At 51.5% G+C, this 18,109-nt stretch overlaps 1 protein-coding gene across 1 annotated transcript in view; it reads left to right on the top strand.

Moving 5' to 3' along the window:
- Positions 1–16,200, top strand: part of AXIN1 (axin 1) — a gene marked incomplete at both ends in the record, with an annotated part of 66,098 nt that extends 49,898 nt beyond the window's left edge. The window contains 6 exons of the mRNA XM_079542693.1: positions 879–1,016; positions 5,989–6,542; positions 8,574–8,750; positions 9,941–10,186; positions 14,955–15,122; positions 16,074–16,200. Coding sequence (XP_079398819.1) covers positions 879–1,016; positions 5,989–6,542; positions 8,574–8,750; positions 9,941–10,186; positions 14,955–15,122; positions 16,074–16,200 — 1,410 coding nt within the window. The remainder of the gene's footprint in view (positions 1–878; positions 1,017–5,988; positions 6,543–8,573; positions 8,751–9,940; positions 10,187–14,954; positions 15,123–16,073) is intronic.
- Between the last annotated feature and the right edge of the window lie 1,909 nt (positions 16,201–18,109).

Here is an 18,109-nt window from a genome sequence, read left to right as displayed (position 1 = left end):
TTTTTCTCTGCTGTCATTTCCTCTACTAGCAGAGTAGCAAAATAATGCATAAGAGATGAAAATGATGGAGAAAAATGCAATGGCTGTCAGCTTGATACTTTGCTACACAGGCTCCTTATCCCAGAGCTCAGGAATTTAGGCACAGGGTAACTCAACATAAGGAACTGAGAGTGCCCTTGAAGTTTATTCATTAGTTCACACAGGGCAGACAGAAAAGTGGTATCTCTGTGCTTGTGAGGTTGTTCATAAAGCAAGCAGTCATTGCCCAGCTCTGAAGAGATGAGATGCAATCATGCGTTCTGGGCTCTGGTAAGAGAGGATGCTTTACAGAACAGTGGCCTTCCGTGGCTGGTAGGTTTTAGCAGAAGCTGTGCCTGGAAGGTGAAGAAAAGTAGAATTTCTTGAAAGCAGCTGGATTTAAGTCTTTAAGTCTTATGCTGGTCCACCTGCAGTAAGCTAAATGTACACGCTGGAGTTCTCCTTTCTGTCCAAATGAAAACATCACTACAGTAATGATTTTTTTACAGGTTTGTCTGTTTGTCCTTTTCCTATCATTTGAGATCAAGATATTCATGTTGACCTTTTTTAATGTTGAGGATTATCATGTGCATATGTCCCTAAATGGAGTCTGATGCCATAAGAGCTTGCTGCTTTTGGCTCTAGGATACCTTTTCCTATGTGAGGGGGTATATGGAGCTGGTACCAGACAGGGGGCTCATGGGCTTCCATCTGGTCTGTCCCAAGCCTCACCCCTGTTTCTGCCAGCTTGTCTTCCGTGGGCCCAGTGGGACAATTGACATTTCCAGTTATTTGTGCCTCCACTATAAATGTGTGATTTTCTTGCACCTTTTGCTAACCCTGGTGTGTCTTCCCTCCAGCGTACATATCGAATGCCAAAGGATATCCATGTTGAACCAGAAAAGTTTGCTGCAGAACTGATCAATCGTTTGGAAGAAGTACAGAAGGAACGTGAAGCAGAGGAGAAATTGGAGGAGCGCCTTAAGCGTGTGCGAGCGGTCAGTAATCTCCTTGCCTCTTGTGCAAACCCGGGGACATTTGCTTACTGCACAGCACAGGAATTTTTCAGCTGCCATGAAAGCAACCTGGGTGATCACATTTGTCACTGCGTGGGGTCCTGCAGGCTCCCCGTCACCGCAGGAGCTTCATGGAGCTGTGTGCCATGTGCAGGGCTCTGAGATGCTCCCTGCCGTCAGACACCAGGTGTGGCACAGCAGTGCCCACTTCTGTCACGTTAGGGACTGTGGTGCTCTCCACTGTCTTTGACACCTTCACTGTCCTGTCCATCACAGACTTTGTAAACCATCCCTTTCATGTGAGGATGACACTACATAACAAGGATTCACCTAGAGCTTTGGGGTTTTGTGTTATTTTCCCTTCTTTGGGCAAACAAGTGGCAGATCTTGTTACACTTGCAGTTGTTTATGTGTGCCTTTAGTCTGCTTCTACCAGCTGTGAAAGCCTTCTGTCCATCAGTACGTAGTAAGTACATCCCTACATCAGGTGTGGCATCCAAAGATCCTCTCTTGGGCAGAGAAATGCAGGGACTCCACGAGGGTGGCTGGGGAAGCCCAGCCGTGGCACTGTGTGCTGGAAGCCCTGGCACTGATAGGCCCTTCAAAGCCTGAGTATTTGGCAGATGAACCAAAAGCTTTTAGTTCCTCAACAAACTCCACAAGGAGTTATTGGTGGTCCAATTGTGAGACACCCTGTTCAGCAGTATTGACACCTTATCTTTTGTCTGATGTACTGCATCTCACAGGTAAGTGCTTATCTTGTGCCGGAGACACAGGAGGCTTTTCAGAGGACATCGTAGTGTTTCTGAGCATTACAAATGTCATCTGACTACAGCCTTATGGGAAGAAGCTACGGGTCTCCACAGTTAATAGCTGCTGTAGCCCTGAGGCGAAGGCTGTGTGCTGTGCAACCTGCAGCTCTCCCTCAAAGCAGAGGTGTTCCTGTCTATCTCAGCTAGCTCTGCTTTTAGAGAAGCTGAGTGTCTGTGGCTCCAGGGTGGACCCTTCAAGCTCATTATTTTTAAATATTCATCAATATTTTTGAAGTTAATGTAGTATCTCTCTAAACAGAAAAGGCACTATAGGGCTGTAGTCTTGATTTAAATCACATATGTATTTCTGTTGTATGAAGTGAGGATGCAGAGTAACCTCTGAGCAACATTTCGGTGCCAAGCATTGTCCATCAAACTCACAGCACTGCTGTGTTCAGCATCCAGCCAGAAAAAGGCTAGCAAGGTGCTGTTTTGTCATTAGATTCCTGCTCTTCAGGAATGAGTCTGTTTTCTTCTCCATACCTACTGCTTTCTGACAAAGCCAATGCAACCAGCAGCATTTCCATTCATAGTCCTCCTGCTCCCATGGCTATACAGCCGCCCCCAGCAGTGCCCAGCTCCATTAGCCCTACCACCCTGAAGAAGCTGCCAGTAGCAATACCATAAAATCAGCAAATAACTGTGCCAGAGAATAAATATAAGTCTGTCTAAACATAGTTTTGTGTAACTTAATCTATTTTGAAGCCCCAGCCTCCCGCTATTGCTATGTATTAAACCTCTTTGCTGTCTACAGAGTATATTTCATTGACTGGCTGGCATTTAGCATTAGCTATTCAGGAAAAGCTCAGAGTAAGCAACTGTAGCTTTTTTAGGTCAGTACTTGAGGTGCAAGAGCTGCTGGAATCAGCAAGAGGAGAGCTTGGGTCCTCATAGATCACAGGGTTGTTTTTTGTGTGTCCTGAACACCAAGACTACAGGGTGACCTCTTACTGGTTCTGCATGGCTCATTGCACAGTAGCACAGGGAAAACCATACAACATTACTCACACTGGGCAGTTATCAGCTTAGCAGAGAAGCTGGAAATATTTTGCAAAATCTTCAAAAAAGGGATTTTTCCCCCCATACTGGGCTGCCCGCAGGTTCCCTTTCAAAGCACAGTAACATCTGAAAGAGATACCTGGTAGAGAAGCAGATGACTTCTGCTGAATAAAAAAAAAACAAACCTAAAAGCTCTGAATTCATTAATTACGTTGAGCAGTATAGGAGGTGATGGGAGGATGTGCATGCTGCCTTGTTAATTTCTCAGCTGAATGGTAGCTGCAGGACTGCCTCCAAACCCAGTGAGTTTCAAATGAGCCAGGTGCAGGAGGAGCAAAACTGTTGTTGAGATGCTCAGTATTTGAGTGTAAAACGTTGTCTGAGTAGAGAGGAAAACGGTTTGCTTGAAGATGTAAATGCACTCCTGTGCTAGGTGAGCTGGAGTGGGACTGGGAGGAGGTGTGGGGTTAAAGCAAGATAGCGTTTATCCGTAGCGCAGCAGTGCCTGTTCAGCCTCTCGGTTCAAAGGGAAGGGCGCAGGCTGGGCTGCAGAGTAAAAATAGCTCAGCAGGCAGTCAGTGAAGTCGAAGCATCCATCTAACTGTCGCTGGCTGTGCGAGCTGGCGGAGGATGTGCCTGCCGGTACCGCGTCCCCCAAGCACCACCTAGCGGCTGTGCCACCCGCGGCGTGGGCTGCAGGCGGCTGCGGAGACCTGTAGGCACAGCCCTGGGCGGGCTCGGAGGCTGATCCTCCTGGTTCCTCAGGTTTGTGTGCAGCAGGCCCAGAAGTGCCAGGTGAGGGGCTGACTTGTGTATGTTGTATGAGGCAATTTGCAAGCTCTTGATTTCTGGATTTGCTGGGCAGGTAGGGATCTGTCACGCAGGGCAGCGTGGAAGTGCTGTTGTCTTCTCCATGCACCAGCCTTTGTGCATGTTGCACGGCACTAGCCAAGATCCTGTGTTACATCTCCAGCTTGAATTGTCTCCAGCTTTGTGCACTGTGTCATTGCTTTCACTGTAAACTCAGCACAGTGGTATCTGCAGCCTCGACTTGTGCCTTCAGCCTCTGCTCTGCTCTATTAGAGAGGACAGCTTGAGCCAGGCAGCCTCCATCCCTGCTTACCTGCCCTTCTCATAACTGTGGGTTCCCTGCTCCATGTAAGGCCGAACCCAATGCTGGGGTGAGGAAGCCAACTTCCCCCAGAGCTTGGTAACACAGATGAGCTGAGACAGGCCAAAGAGAATGAGACAGTGCATCCTTCCCCTTCCCTTAGCCCACCCTGGCCTCAGTCCTTAAGCAGAACAACGTAGGTACCAGCCCTAAAAGCCTCCAAAGTGATGAGCGTGTCACTGGGTTATCATAACTGCTCATAGTCATTTAACCCAGCGTTATGGGTTTAGGCTGTGCATATTCTATTTTGTCTTGTACCTGAGCCAGCTGTGCAGAGATGGGGTTTTGCAGACTGCAGTGTTGTCACTGGAGATGAAAGGTGCTCGTAAAGATTTTAAGTGCAGTTAGTGAGAAAGTAGTGTATCTCCTGTGGAAGTGGGAATCATGTCAGCCTGAGCTCCAGATCTGCAGAGTGACCTGCTGTCATCTGAGTCACTGTAACAGGACTGCTGTGCTGTGGGATCAGCCTTGTTCTGAGGTGTTTGCCCAACAGCCTGTTCTGATCCCCGCTACGTGCTGAGACGGTTCTGAACAACTTTTGAAGTAGGTTCATATTGCAGCGAGAAAGGGGAATGTAAAGAGAAAACATTTGCAGTTCTCCGCCATGCTCCACACCTGATTCATCCGCTGGGACTCCATTTGTGGCATGGTTTTGCTCTGGGCAGCCTTCCTCAGTCTGCTCCTACTCGCTCTGTGCTCACCGTGCTGCTCTGCAGTGGCGTGGCCCCCTGGAGGAGCTGCTGGCAGAGGGCACAGCAGGCACCCACGTCTTTGGTGCTTTCAAAGGCTGCCATTGTCCTTGGTTGAGTTCTGAACCCCCAGGTGTGACGTGGGGAGGAAGTCTGTTATTTGCTTTCTCGCACTGTGGTTGGCAGCTGAGACTTTGAAGCTGAATAGCAAGTGATGGATGGGGACATCCGACAGGCAGAGCTGGTGGGAGGCAGTGTTTTCCAGCAGATGCACTTGTCTGGCAGGGCAGAGATACCACATGCTGCAAACGATTTCTTTTCTGCACCAAAGGAAGAAAAGAGAGCAAGATTAAAGCACTTGCTGGAATCCTACTTATGTAATTTTAAAAAATAAGAATCCTGTTTTCCAATAAAGAAACTTCATAAATATTTGAGTTTGTGTTGGAGCATAAAATAGTTTGTCAGCATCAAAATTGTGGCTGTCAGCACGGAGGAGTTTTATTCTTCCTGGCACAGCTGTAAGAGCCACTAACAACAGCATGTCCGAGGCTGCTGTGGGCCACGAGAGCAAGCAGGCAGTTCCAGCCATTTCTTTATCTGCGTGGAGGGTTTTGCTGCAGTGTCAGCATGCCTGCGAGAAAGCAGGGTTTGACTTTCAAAACCGTTCACGCTGCTGTCGACTTCCAGTTGCACATTCCTGTTACAAGCCCACTGATTGCCTTGCTTTGTGAAAGTCACTCGGGCAAGAAAAGCCCGTGATACCTCCTGACTTGCTGCATGTGGTGCAACTTTGTGCTTCATCTGGTGAGCTTTGAAGCCACAGTGTGGTGAGGTGTGATCTGCTGCTGGTTGTTACAGAGCCGTCTTCGAGGAACCTGCGGAGCTGTTTGGTAAGATTCTGCCTGCTCATAAATCCGATCAAGTTGTTGCACGTAGCTGCAGCTGTGCGTGGCTGTGATGTGTGGGCTGTGTGAGCGGTCGCCTGGCTCACCCTGGATGCTGTGAACCCCGCTGATGGTGTCCCAGCAGGCAGGGATGGAGCTGGTGTGGCAGCTCGGAGACAGGGCAGCTCAGGTGTGTGTTAGGGAGCTTTCTGTAGGAAGGTGGCACAGCCTGGGGCAGGGCTCCAAAGAGGGGAGCATCTCTACGTTGAAGATTTTCACGACTTGGCTGGCCAAAGCCAAGGGTGACCCATCCGAGTGTTGGTAACAGTCGTGCTGTGAGCAGGAAGACCCCAGAGACCTCTTCTGCCACCTTTGTAATTGTCCTCTTGTTTCTCGCAGGAAGAAGAAGGCGAGGATGCAGATATCTCTTCTGGTCCTTCAATCATTAGCCACAAGATGCCTTCCGCCCAACCCTTTCATCACTTTGCCCCTCGCTACTCTGAGATGGGCTGTGCTGGGATGCAGATGAGAGATGCACATGAAGAAAACCCAGAAAGCATCCTGGACGAACACGTGCAGCGTGTGATGAAGACACCAGGCTGTCAGTCTCCAGGCCCCGGCCGCCACTCTCCCAAGCCACGATCTCCAGAAAGCGGCCACTTAGGAAAGCTGTCAGGGACACTTGGAACAATTCCTCCAGGGCACGGCAAACACACCACGAAATCAGGAATGAAACTGGATCCAGCTAACTTATACCACCATAAACATGTCTACCACCACATCCATCACCACAGCATGATGAAACCAAAAGAGCAAATTGAGGCCGAGGCCACGCAGAGAGTGCAGAACAGCTTTGCTTGGAATGTAGATTCACATAACTATGCAACAAAGTCAAGAAACTACTCTGAAAACTTGGGCATGGCCCCTGTCCCCATGGACTCTTTAGGCTACAGGTGAGTCAGATCAGCACCTGGGGGAGTCCCAGAGCTGGAGCTTCTGTAGGATGTGTTTCATAAATGGGCTCTTGCACAGCAGTGGCACAGGCTGACTGGGCCATATTTTCTTGTAGAACATGGCTTAAGGGCCTCCCACTGTGCTTCCTTTCAGTAATGAATATGCTTCTAATAGCACTTATAAATCTCTGTGGCCTGGTGATGAAATTGTCTGACCAGGATTTTTAATGGCCTTGGTTATAAGGTAGCACTTCTGCTCCTTAAAGCAGCAGACGTGCTGGGGCTTCCCTGTGCTTTGGGAGATGGTAAGGGTAGGACTGTGTCTTAGGGTCTGGATAACAGAAACCAGGTTCTTAAGTTGTTTATGAGAGAACAAAAAGGTCCAACTTTTTGCAAGACTTGTTCTATTCACCAGAAGCTTTCCTTTTTCTTCCTGACTAAGCAGTGGATGCTCTGGTGCTGCTGTGGCCTGCTCTCCCAAGCGGGCATTCTCCCTGACAGGGCTTCTTTAGATGCAGCCCAGGATTCAGCTGGCTTTCTGGGCTGCAGAGTGCACTGCTTGTGTTCAGTTTTTCATCCACCACCCAGTTCCTCCATCTTCTGTCTGTGTGCTGAGAGGAGAAGGTGAAACTCATTCTCTACAGCAGCAGGTTTTGCTAGTCCTGTGTTTGAATTATTGCAAAGGTGAGGCTTAGGGCTACCTTGAATAATGAATGCTGATTGTAAGTGTGGAGTAACTGGAGTGGAGAGCTCGCTAGCTCCTTGAGGTGTTATTTGGGGGCAAGTCTTTTCAGTGTACCGGGGGTAGGATGTTTAGTGAAAGCAGGCAGCTAGATCAGTGTGTAGGAACAACTTACTGGGGTGGGAGGAGGGAGGCAAAGCATAGGGGCAGCTGAAGAAAGCTGCTTTCCAGGCAGATGGGGAAGAGGGGCCCCCACGTCTACCCTTTCTTCCATAGTAACAGAGCTAAGATATGGCTTGGTTGCTTCCACAAAGCATGCATGTGGCCATGCTGGATCTACCAAAGCCCCATCTAAGTACAGAACTTCTCTCTAGCATTGTCTGCAACATATGCTTAAAGGAAATGTCAGAGAGCATGTCAGAGCTGTCCTTTCTCTAGCACAAACTCCCAGTTCCTGACTGTCCCCAGGGTAGGAGCTTCGTAAGAGAAGAGTTTGCATGTGAACAGTCTTGTTCTTTTTTTCTGTCAATGCTAATGAGCACACAGAAGTAGGGTAAAGCAGGTGGGTGATCAGGATGCGGGGGTGTCCAGTAAAGCTGCTGGCTGTGGCAATGACAGGCCAGCTCTGTGCAGCCCCACGAGCATGTAGCTGCCTGGCTGCACCACTGGGCAAATGGGCAGCACATTGCCAAGGAGGGATAGGATAACTGTAATGATGTGCTGTAGCCATAAACATAGCCAGGGCCTGTCTGTAACTGCCTGCTTTCAGTCTAGCTGCAGTCTGACGTGGCTGCATTGCCCAGGTAGGTGACAGCCTGCAGAAGGCTGCCTGCATTAAAAAAAAGTTTTACCACGATATGAAACCTCAGCTCAAGTGGTGGTGAGAAGCAAGTTGTCGGCATGGCAGAATGGAAGGGTAGGGTTTGGGGTGCTAGTGAACCAGTAAGCAGGTGTGGGGATGGAACAGGAAGAGCTCAGGGTAAGAGCAGTGGTCTGACATGGAGAGGCAGCCAGTGGATTGCAGAGCTTTGTGCTCTGAGCCTACTGACCATGTTGGAGCAGAGAGCTGAGGGTTGAACACAATCCTTCATGTGGCAGGAGATCTGCTGGGCTTTTTGCTGCATTGCCACGGCTCATCTGCCAGATGCACTCCCTGTTTCTCAGGTGGCTGCACAGAGAGCCTGATATGCCCTGAGCCTCAGCCATGGCACGGTCAATTGAACTGTAGTGGAGCCAAGCAGACCCTGGCAGGGCTGAATCTGTCTGAGATGGACGTGTCCATCCTCTGCCACTGTGTGTGGAGGTTTGGCTTAGGCAAAGCGCTAATGTCTCAAGCTTTGTTCTTGCAGTGGAAAAGCAAGTCTGCTCTCAAAAAGAAATATTAAGAAGACCGATTCAGGGAAAAGTGATGGTGCCAACTATGAGATGCCAGGATCTCCTGAAGACGTGGAGAGAAACCAGAAGATCCTTCAGTGGATCATAGAAGGAGAGAAGGAGATCAGCAGGCATAAGAAAACAAACCATGGGTAAGGGCTGGTAGAGTGAGGAGTCTTCATGCTGTCCTATTGCATCCCCTGCATAAGGCTGGTGTAGACTGTACGGTGGTCTGCCTTGTTCCTGGAGGTCTTGGGAAGACAAACATCCACCAGGCACGAGGGTTTAGGTCCTTTGGAGATTGAGGATTGCTTGGGGGCTTTAACCATAAAGTTCATTTTCTTTCCTAAATAATGAACTGTGGTTGTGGGGGGAGGCCTCAGAGGAATCTCACAAATTGCTGCTGTGGGTACAAAATGGATAATGTGGCACACAGTAGGCAGTATTTTTGCTTTAGGCACTTGCTGTACATAAACAGTTGTTAGTCATGCAAGGTGTTGATGGAAACATAGGACCTGCTGCACTGGAGCCATTGGTCCTGAGTTAGCAGCTTGAGAGGGTTCAGGCAAGGAGAACTGGGTTGCCCAGCGTTTGGGCTTGTTGAGAGCATCCTCTGGGCTCGCCTTGTCTCTCTAGAGCCAAAGGTGTGTCCAGAATCTCTCTGTAATCAAGCAGATCTACAGGCACAGATCACAGCCTAACCAATCTCAGGGAAAAAGACATGTTTTCATGGTGCAAGCGACAAGAGGGATCTGGGGTCTCATCCGCATTGCCGCAACTGCGTTAGTGACTACTGGTGAAACCACAGTTGTTTTTCGTCTTGTTTCACAGTAGAGGCTGAGACAGGTTGCTCTGCGGGCAGCTGGGGCCGTGCCAGAGCCATGGGCAGTGCCACAGGGGCTGGCAAGGATGAGCACACACTGCTGCAACATCCACTGCCCATCAGGGGCTCACAGCCTGGCAGCGCACATCAGGGCGTCCTGTGGCGGATCCTGCTGACTGAATTTGGTCTGTCATTGAGCTGCCTTTTGCTGGGTTTGTTTCTGTTGTGCATTTCATGGCAGCACTAAAACACGTTGGTGATCTCTGTGTTAAGCTTGGGTTGCTCACCCGATGTCTCAGCAAAACACTGGAGAAGGCAGTGCTGCACTGCCCCAAAGCCTTCTCTGGGGGTGCAGCGGGTTGGGTGGTGCTCCCCTCTCCCTCACAAACCACAGCACAGCCGTGCTGCAAGGAGCCTCCCAGTGCTTGTGTCCAGCTGAGGAAGCAGTCATCCATCTGGATGTGCACGTATGCAGAGTGACTGGGCAGTCTGTGTGAAACCTTTGTATCTGTGTTGTAGCTCTTCAGGTGCTAAGAAGCAGCTGTCCCATGACATGGTCCGACCCCTCTCCATTGAGCGGCCTGTTGCAGTGCATCCGTGGGTCAGTGCCCAACTCCGGAACGTTGTCCAGCCTTCACACCCTTTCATCCAAGATCCTACCATGCCACCCAACCCAGCACCCAACCCACTCACCCAGCTGGAGGAAGCTCGCAGGAGGTTGGAGGAGGAAGAAAAGAGAGCTGGAAAACTCCCACTGAAACAAAGGTATGGCCTGTAGGTAGGGTCTGAGCGTGCATGGGAGAGAAGGGGGAGGCTGCTCTGTGGCTGGGGAGCCATGGGAGGTGCTGTGCTCCAGTTTCCAGTACTAACTGAGTGGAGGCACCTGCAGAGAAGTTAGGAAAGTCTCCCCAGTCTCTCTGACAAGGCTTCTGACGGTGGTGCAAATGCCACAAGCTGCCTTAAGGCCTGGGCTTGTGTTTTGTGTCTAGAAGTGTTCTGAATGAGCCTGGGCAGGCGGAGCCTGTTTAGAAATAGCATATGAGGAAAGAGCTCTCTTTGCGGATCTAGTCAGCCTCCGGCTTGCTGTACTCACCTCATCTTCACTGGCACACTCATAGTTCATTCACACACAGCGGTTGCAGGGTTCTTGGTTGGTGCAGTAGCAGAATTCAGCAGAACACAGCAAAATTAAGTGCAGAAGAATATTTGCTCTTTATCTGCATCTCATTCAGTCTTCTAGCAAAGGCCACTCATGGCTCATGGCAGCTCAGGGGGAGCACTGCACACTGCTGCAGCAGTATTGTGCTCTGCATGCCTGTAGCCAAGTCACTGCAGCTTCCTGTGACTCAGCTCAATGCCTGTTGCAGAGCTGATTCTTCTGCTCCCGTATTATCTTTCAGGGAAGATCAGTTGCAAGACACACAGAGCTCTCAGATGAAAAGCATTTTGAAAGTGCTTGATAATTACTGTTAAGAACTAAAAGCACTTTGACCATTAAAATTCTTTCACAGTGGGAATTGTTTGCTTCATTGCCCTATAGCTGTGTTCTGAAAACTAAACTTCGGAGTCTGACACTCAGAAACACGAGTGTAATTTAAAGAACAAGCTCCTCTAATTGCTGAACTCCAATTATTTTTGCTTGCAATGGTCATGTAGCAGACTTCTGCATATCTATGTCAGAGCACTGATTGGAAGCTAATAATTAGAGGGCTCTCCCACGTCAGGTTGGGCCAGGCCTATTTGATCTAACTTTCAGTTGGTGTGATTGGATGGGATTTATTTGTGGAGTCATTTACAGTCATATTAAATTCATTCAGCTTCCCAAGAAATGTCTAGGTGCAGATGCACACTTGGGAAACACCAGCCTGGGCTTTATACGTGAGTCTTGAATACCCTAATAACAACTTGGAGCTTTCGTAGAAAGCCCATGGCGTTGCAGTGTGTGCCCTCCAGACCAGCAGGAGAGCAGGCTGAGCCATGCTGGGCTGTTCTGCTTTCCCACTTGTGCTGCCTCCTTACAAGGCCTGCCAGTTTTCCTGAGGATACAGGGGTCCCACTGACATGCCTGACGTGTGGAAAGCCAGGAAGTGGTGCCTGCTGGTGGGGAGCTGCTAATGAAAAGCAGACGTGTCCGTGTTCAGGAGCACACAAGAATGGGTGCAGCCCCTGGGAAGTGAAGGATTTCTTGATGCTGAAATCTCTCTGGATTGTGGCAGGACTGTGTGCTCCAGCTGGGGCATGGCTGAGCTCACATCTTTTCAGAGAGCTCCTGTCGTGGTTAGCAGGAGAACAAGCCGTTCTCTCCGTGTTACACAGTGTTTGGGGCTGGGGCACTGATCTTTGGGATGGCTGCATGACTTTTGGTGGGAGCCTATGCAAGCTGAAGTGTCCAGTGCTGGATGACACGCAGACCTCTTGTGCCTATTGCATTGGGGGAGAGCCGTATCCCAGTGGTTGCTTGCCTGTGCAGCCGGTTTTTGAGCCATTTTCTGCAGCTCACTGTCGCAGTGCTTATGTTCGCAGCTGGAAGAAGTAATTAGTAGCAGCTCTGCAGAGAAAAGATTTTCACATGCAGCAAAAGAATTTTCTAGACTCTCCAGCAAAAATGTTAGCGTGAGCTTGGTTTGGAATTAGTTTGATTGGGCCAGGCCTGGAAGAGGACCAGAGCCAGATGCTGGGGCTCCTCCTGAGGTAACATCTGCTGGCTGTGTTTCAGGCTTTGCACAGCTCTTTGGCCCCAGGGCTGGGATGGAGCAAACCTCTCCTGTGCCGGGCATGGCAGCATCGCAGCCAGGCTGTGTCTGTGCTCTGACACGGGCTGAGTTAGTGCTGATCATAGAACCATAGAATCACAGCGTGTTTGGGTTGGAAGAGACCTTACAGCTCCCCCCACCCCTGCTATGGGCTGCCTGCCCCCAGCTCAGGGCTCTGTGGGCACCTCCAGGGGTGAGGTGCAGGAAGGCAGTCAGCGCTGCACTTACTTTGCTGGGTAACATTTCCTGCTTGTGACAAACGTTGCGAAAGGAGCTGAGGCCAGAAGAAGGAACAGAGCTTACTTGTGTGTGTTCGTGCAGAGGGCACACTGCAGACCCGGGGGATGGGTGCAGATGGAGGCTCCAATGAGGCAGGGCTCAGGCGTGCTGCGGTGGAGCGGCGCTCGGCAGGGCCCCATCTGGGTAAGAAGTGGTCTCAGGAGGTTTCTGGGCGACGATGACAGCAGAGATGGTTGTGTGGTCATGTTCTCAGGAGAGGTATGCCTGGAAAATTGTGTTGTCAATGATTTCTTATTTATCATCCCTGCTTCAGTTTGCTAGAGATCTGGGGATGCGTGTGTGTTCTGTGATGCTCTGAAAGGTGATGTTCCTTCCCACAAGGAGACACAGACCCTTTGGTTCTTGTCCCATCACTGGTGGCCTCTGGGGGTCCTGTCAGAAAGAGCCAGGAGGCTTTTTCTCCCTTGCATGCTTTCAGGAAGCCACAGGGTCCCCACAGCCCCTTTCTGAGCCTGGGGCAGAGGAGCACAGCAGCCGGTCTGAGGTCACCCCAAAGCAGCTTTTCAGGCACAAATTACACAGCGGGAGGAGGAGGAGCCTCCCAGCCATTGGCACGATCTGCTCTGGCTTTAACAGAGCTGGGGAGCTCAAGGTGTTGGTTCTAACAGTCCTGCCCAGCCCCCCAGTGACCAAGGAGCTGCCCCCCAGCAGCCTGAGCACCATGCTGCTGCACAGCACGTCGTCGTGTCCCCGCCAGCCTCCGTGCCAGCTCCCCTGGGCACCAGCAGCTCTCTCGTAGTCATGACTCGTTTCCAGCAGCATTAAGAGAAGCTGAGGGACTTTGAGGTTTTCCAAACCCCTTCAATTAACTTCTGGCTCACAGGATGCACAGAATTTGCCTGAATTTATGACCCGTTTTTCCTTTAAATGCATGATTATTTTTTTTTCCGAGGATGATTCAATTTCTTAATGTTTTTTCTAGCTGAAGGGCATCCTGTGCTTTGATACAGGGATGGGTGCTAAGAGCCATGCTGGCACCAGGAGCACCATCGCCTCTCGGGATGCTGCAGTTTGTCCAAAGGCCTCCAGGTCAGAGCAGGCACCAGGAGCATTGTTCAGCTGAACTTTAGACCTCTCATGGCTTTAGAAAGAGGTGACAGAATTTTCAGTGGTCTTGGTTTGCAATGCCAATGTTTATGTGGGCATGCCATTAAAAAGGTGCTGTGACTTCACGCCAGTATTTAAAGGTTAGAGTCACAACCGTTTCCAAAACTGCCATTAGCTCATGTGCTTGGCATATGCAGTTTTTACAGCAACTTTCCAGTCGTATAAATACAAAATCATCTTTTTTTTTTTTTTTTTTTACCCTGTGTGCCTTTTAAATAATTTTAAAGCTGCCAAATTTGTTTTATGTGATTTTGAAAGAGAAGGCAGCCTCTGGCTGAGACCACACATGCCAAGCAACGCATTTGTGTAGGCTGCTCAAATGTTTGTGCAGCATTTACAGTGCCCGAGATGAAAGGCTCCACAGAAGTGCAAAGTACCCTTATTTTTATTGTTGCTACTTCTGTCTGACTCTGAAAACGAGGCGAGGACTGGGCTGACACTTCCAGTCTGGTGATGGCACCCCATAGCAAATGCCAGTGTGTGGGCTTGGAGGCGAGGAGCAGACCGACATCCCGAGAGGCAGGAAGGAGCGAGAGGTTCCAAGTCTGCTCACTGGGGGTTTGAGGATGGCGTCTGCCTTCCAAAATCCAGCCTGCAGCGCAGTCAGGGCACGTGTCAGCCTGCAGCCCAGCCAGGCCTTGCCACCCTGCATGGATGGGACAGGACAGGATGGGATGAGCAGCAAAGGGCCCAGTGTGTGGCACGTCCCACTGCCCCGCAGCTGCACACGGGATCTTCAGATGCTTCACAGCAGCAGTTGCTAGCTGACAGGATGGCACTTTCTTCTCCTTCTGTCTCATGGATGTGAAGGCTTCTCCTGCCAACCAAATCCTGCAAGCCATCACTGAAGCACTGCTTGTACCGAGGTGGCAAGCCAGAAGCCTGAAGCCCAGTCACAGTGGTGCACACCAGGGGTGACATTGATTGGCTGCAATGGGCCTGTGATGCTCTGCCTTGCCATGCCCTACCAACTGCTCTCAGAGTCCAGTGCTGCAGGAAAGGCACCCCTCCAAGCCTGTCCTTGGGGATGGGTTTTTCTGCAGCATGAAGAGGCTGAGCTGGAACCCGTGCCTGCTTCCTCCCAGCTGCAGCCTGGCCTCCATCCAGCCTTCCCAAGAGCTGTTCCACCAGCCTGAGTGTGCAGGTGTGTGCCAAGAAAGGTGGTCAGAGTAAAACGTGTTTCCTGACTGTTAGTTTGGCACCTCCATACAGAAAGGCCCCAGTTCTCTGCAGGTATAGGAAGGTCTTGACCTGCACCCCCTGCACGGGCAGCCCCTCACCCAGACCAGCACCCAGTGCTGGTGATGATGCTGGGCCTGTTGCGAGCACCAAAGGCTGATACTCAGGATGTTGCTTGTGATTTCGTACAACAGGTTGAAGCCCCAGAAGAGGCCGGGCAGTGGTGCATCCCAGCCGTGTGAGAACATCGTGGTTGCTTACTACTTCTGTGGAGAGCCCATCCCGTACCGCACCCTCGTCAAAGGGCGCGTGGTGACACTGGGACAGTTCAAGGAGCTGCTGACCAAGAAAGGGAACTACAGGTAAGGGCTGCTCACCACGTGCAGTGTGGTGCCAGCATACTGTCAGCAACCTCAGCAACCCCTGGCAGCCGCCACCAGCGGGATGCAGCGTTGTTGCTCCTGTCAAGGCAAAGGAGGTAGGTCAGGGGAGCTCCTGGGGTTCTCAGCAGCCTTGCAGGGTTATGGCAGCACAGCAGAAATGTCTGGTTGCCAGTGGACACTCTTAGAAAAGTAAGTCCCAAAGTGAGCCAGGAATGTACTTTTTAAATAAGGGTAGAACCCATACTTGCATCTGTAATCCTGCCTCATGGAAGCAGGCTTATGTTTGGGTTTGAGTGGGAGGGTCTGGCTGTTGAAGAGGCAGGTTATGAGGACATGGGAGATTGGGTTTTGTACCAGAAATATTCTGCATCACAGTTTGTGCCCCAAACAGAAGTCGCTTGCCCTACAGGGCTGCACAGTGTCCTGGGCTGGTGAGGAGCAGCATCAACCAGTGCTTGCCGATGCTGTGGGGAACATCCCAACTGCCAGAGCCATTTCAGGCTCCCAGAATTTCCTTCAGTGTGAGCAGGGAGGCTGGGCCCTGCTGAGTCCCAAAATGCCCGTCATTCTGTAGCACCAGGTGTGGGATAGGAAGCTCTGCAAAGCACCGCCTCCAAGTAGGAGCTGCCTGGGGAAGGAAGCCTGCTTAGGAACGCCCCAGGGCCCTGCCAGCATCAGGACCTCCAGCCAGCTTTTGTGAGAGCTGAGAACGGGCTGGGATTCAGAGCCTGAGCTCCTCAACGTGCCCGCATGCATTCTGACTGCTGTCACTGAGAGGGCAGGGGCAGATGCCAGCCTCAATGTCTGCCGTGGCTGCTCCCATTCCTCATGAGTTCACAGCCGTGGAAGTGCTGCTCCCTGTGTTTGGGTGGCACTGCGGTGTCCCACACAGGTTGACCCCTCTGTGTCCCCATGTTTCTGCTCTCTCAGGTATTACTTCAAGAAAGTGAGCGACGAGTTCGACTGCGGTGTGGTCTTCGAGGAGGTGCGGGAGGACGACACCATCCTGCCCATCTTCGAAGAGAAGATCATCGGGAAGGTGGAGAAGATCGACTAGGCTCCAAGGCTGCAGAGGCTTTGAGGAAAGGACTGTGAAAGACTCTGGGACTGGAGGAGAAGGTCTGGGGCAGACGCTGGCGGTGCTTCTCCAGGAGGTGCTGGGCGAGCCCGGGGCGCAGCCCCCTCTGTGCCAGGACCTGGGCAAGCTCTGCTGTGCCATGGGAAGTCGTTTCACCCCACAAACCTGCCAGTGGGAGCCTGGGCTCCCTCTCCATACCGAATATAAGTGTAATGTAGCATTGTACAGTGCATTAGAAAGTGTAAAATGAACTTGTTTACTAAAGCTGCATATTTTTGATATATTGTAATAAAAGGAAAATATTTCCAATGTCACAGTGCTCTTATGTAAATGTAAAACATACAGGTACTGCAGAACTCACCCAAAGTGTACAGCCATCCGTCAAACTCCGTGTGGTCCTCGCTTTCACAGCACCCTTCCCTGTCCCCTCGGTGTGTATGGCTCTGAGCAATGCTGGGTGGGATGCACCCAGCCGACAAGCTGCTGTCCCTGCTGCTGTGGAAGTCACTGCTGCACTCCAGAGGGGCACCGCTGCACTTCTGCACAATCTGAAGACAACTGAGCCATTCTGAACGAGCTGGGCTCTCGCCTCCCTGGTAGTTGCAGCTACTGGACCTGGTAGGGTGGTTTTTCTCCTGAGCTTTCTTGTGACCGAGTGAATCCCTAAGGGAAGGGGAGGCGGGTGCCAGTTCTTGGTGCTGCAGGCTTCCCGTGGCGCCTTCCACCAGGGCAGGGCTGTGGGCCACCAGTGAGGATCAGCTGCTGCTCAGCACGGCTGGGCCCTGGCATCCCATGCCCTGTGCTTGTCCCCCACGTGTGCCTGCTCCTGGGGCAGACGTTGCCTCCTGGAGGGTGCTGCAGCCCCACGGAGGGCAGGCAGCCGTGCGCAGGCCCCCAGTGCCAAGGCTGGACTTTGGTCAGGGGAGTTGCCTTAGGAGAGAGGTAGTGTGGGGAGGAAACCAATTGGATGCTTCCAGTCTGAGGACAAAAACCATCACGTTATGTGTCCTGTGTCTTCTGTCAGGTTCTGTGCCTCTGGGGAGGCAGTGTGAGGGCACTGTGGTCCGAAGCCAGCAGCAAAGGAGTTGTGGGGATGTGAACGGCCAGCTCTCCTGAGTGCTGCAGTCACTGTAAGGGGCCGCTGCTTGGGTGTGCAGATGGGACTGAGCTCAGCTCCGCCTGCCCTCAGCCCTGCCCTCCCCACCAGCCCATGCTCTGTGCCCCAGCAGCCACAGCTTTGCTCTCGCCCTTGGGCAAACCCAGCCTCTGTGCCCCCACTGCCAGCTCCTAGGGGGTCCCACGTCAGCACTCACCCTGCCCACCCGCGTGCCCATTGCCCACTGCTGCTGCAGCACATTTTGGGGCCCAACTCGGCTGCCTGCAGGGCTGGGGCCGAGTGGCACTGTGTGGGGACAACTCAGCCTCTTGTACACGTCACCGAGTGCCTTTAAACATGGTTCTGTGACTTGCCTATCACTATGTGAAGTCCAGCAAAATCGTTTTCAGCCAGGGAACAGTGTTACGAACGTCTTTCCTCCCTCTTTTTTAAGTTCTGATGGTGTTGTGTCTGGTGAGGTTGTTACCATGCCTGGGATTTCCGTCTCCCCCTTTTTTTCTCAGGGGGTTCCCTGTAAATATGTACATTTGCCGAGCGCAGCATCCTCCAGCGGCCGTGCAGCCCTGGTGATGTCTCCTGTGCATCCTCATGTTCTGACTTGTACAATGATCTTTTCAAAGGTACTTGGATAAAATGAAATAAAAACCCCACATCCCGGTGCCTTCTGTTTTTTTCCTTCCCTGCAGAGCAGATGTGGGAGCGGGCTGAGACAACTGGTGAATGGGAGCAGACAGAAGGGCCCTGCTTTGGCCCGGGGCCACGGGCACACGG

This window comes from Tetrao urogallus, assembly GCF_951394365.1.
Source record: "Tetrao urogallus genome assembly, chromosome: 15".
NCBI classification, from domain to species: domain Eukaryota; kingdom Metazoa; phylum Chordata; class Aves; order Galliformes; family Phasianidae; genus Tetrao; species Tetrao urogallus.
Note: the sequence above shows the minus strand (reverse complement) of the source record. Positions and strands in the feature narration are given on the sequence as shown.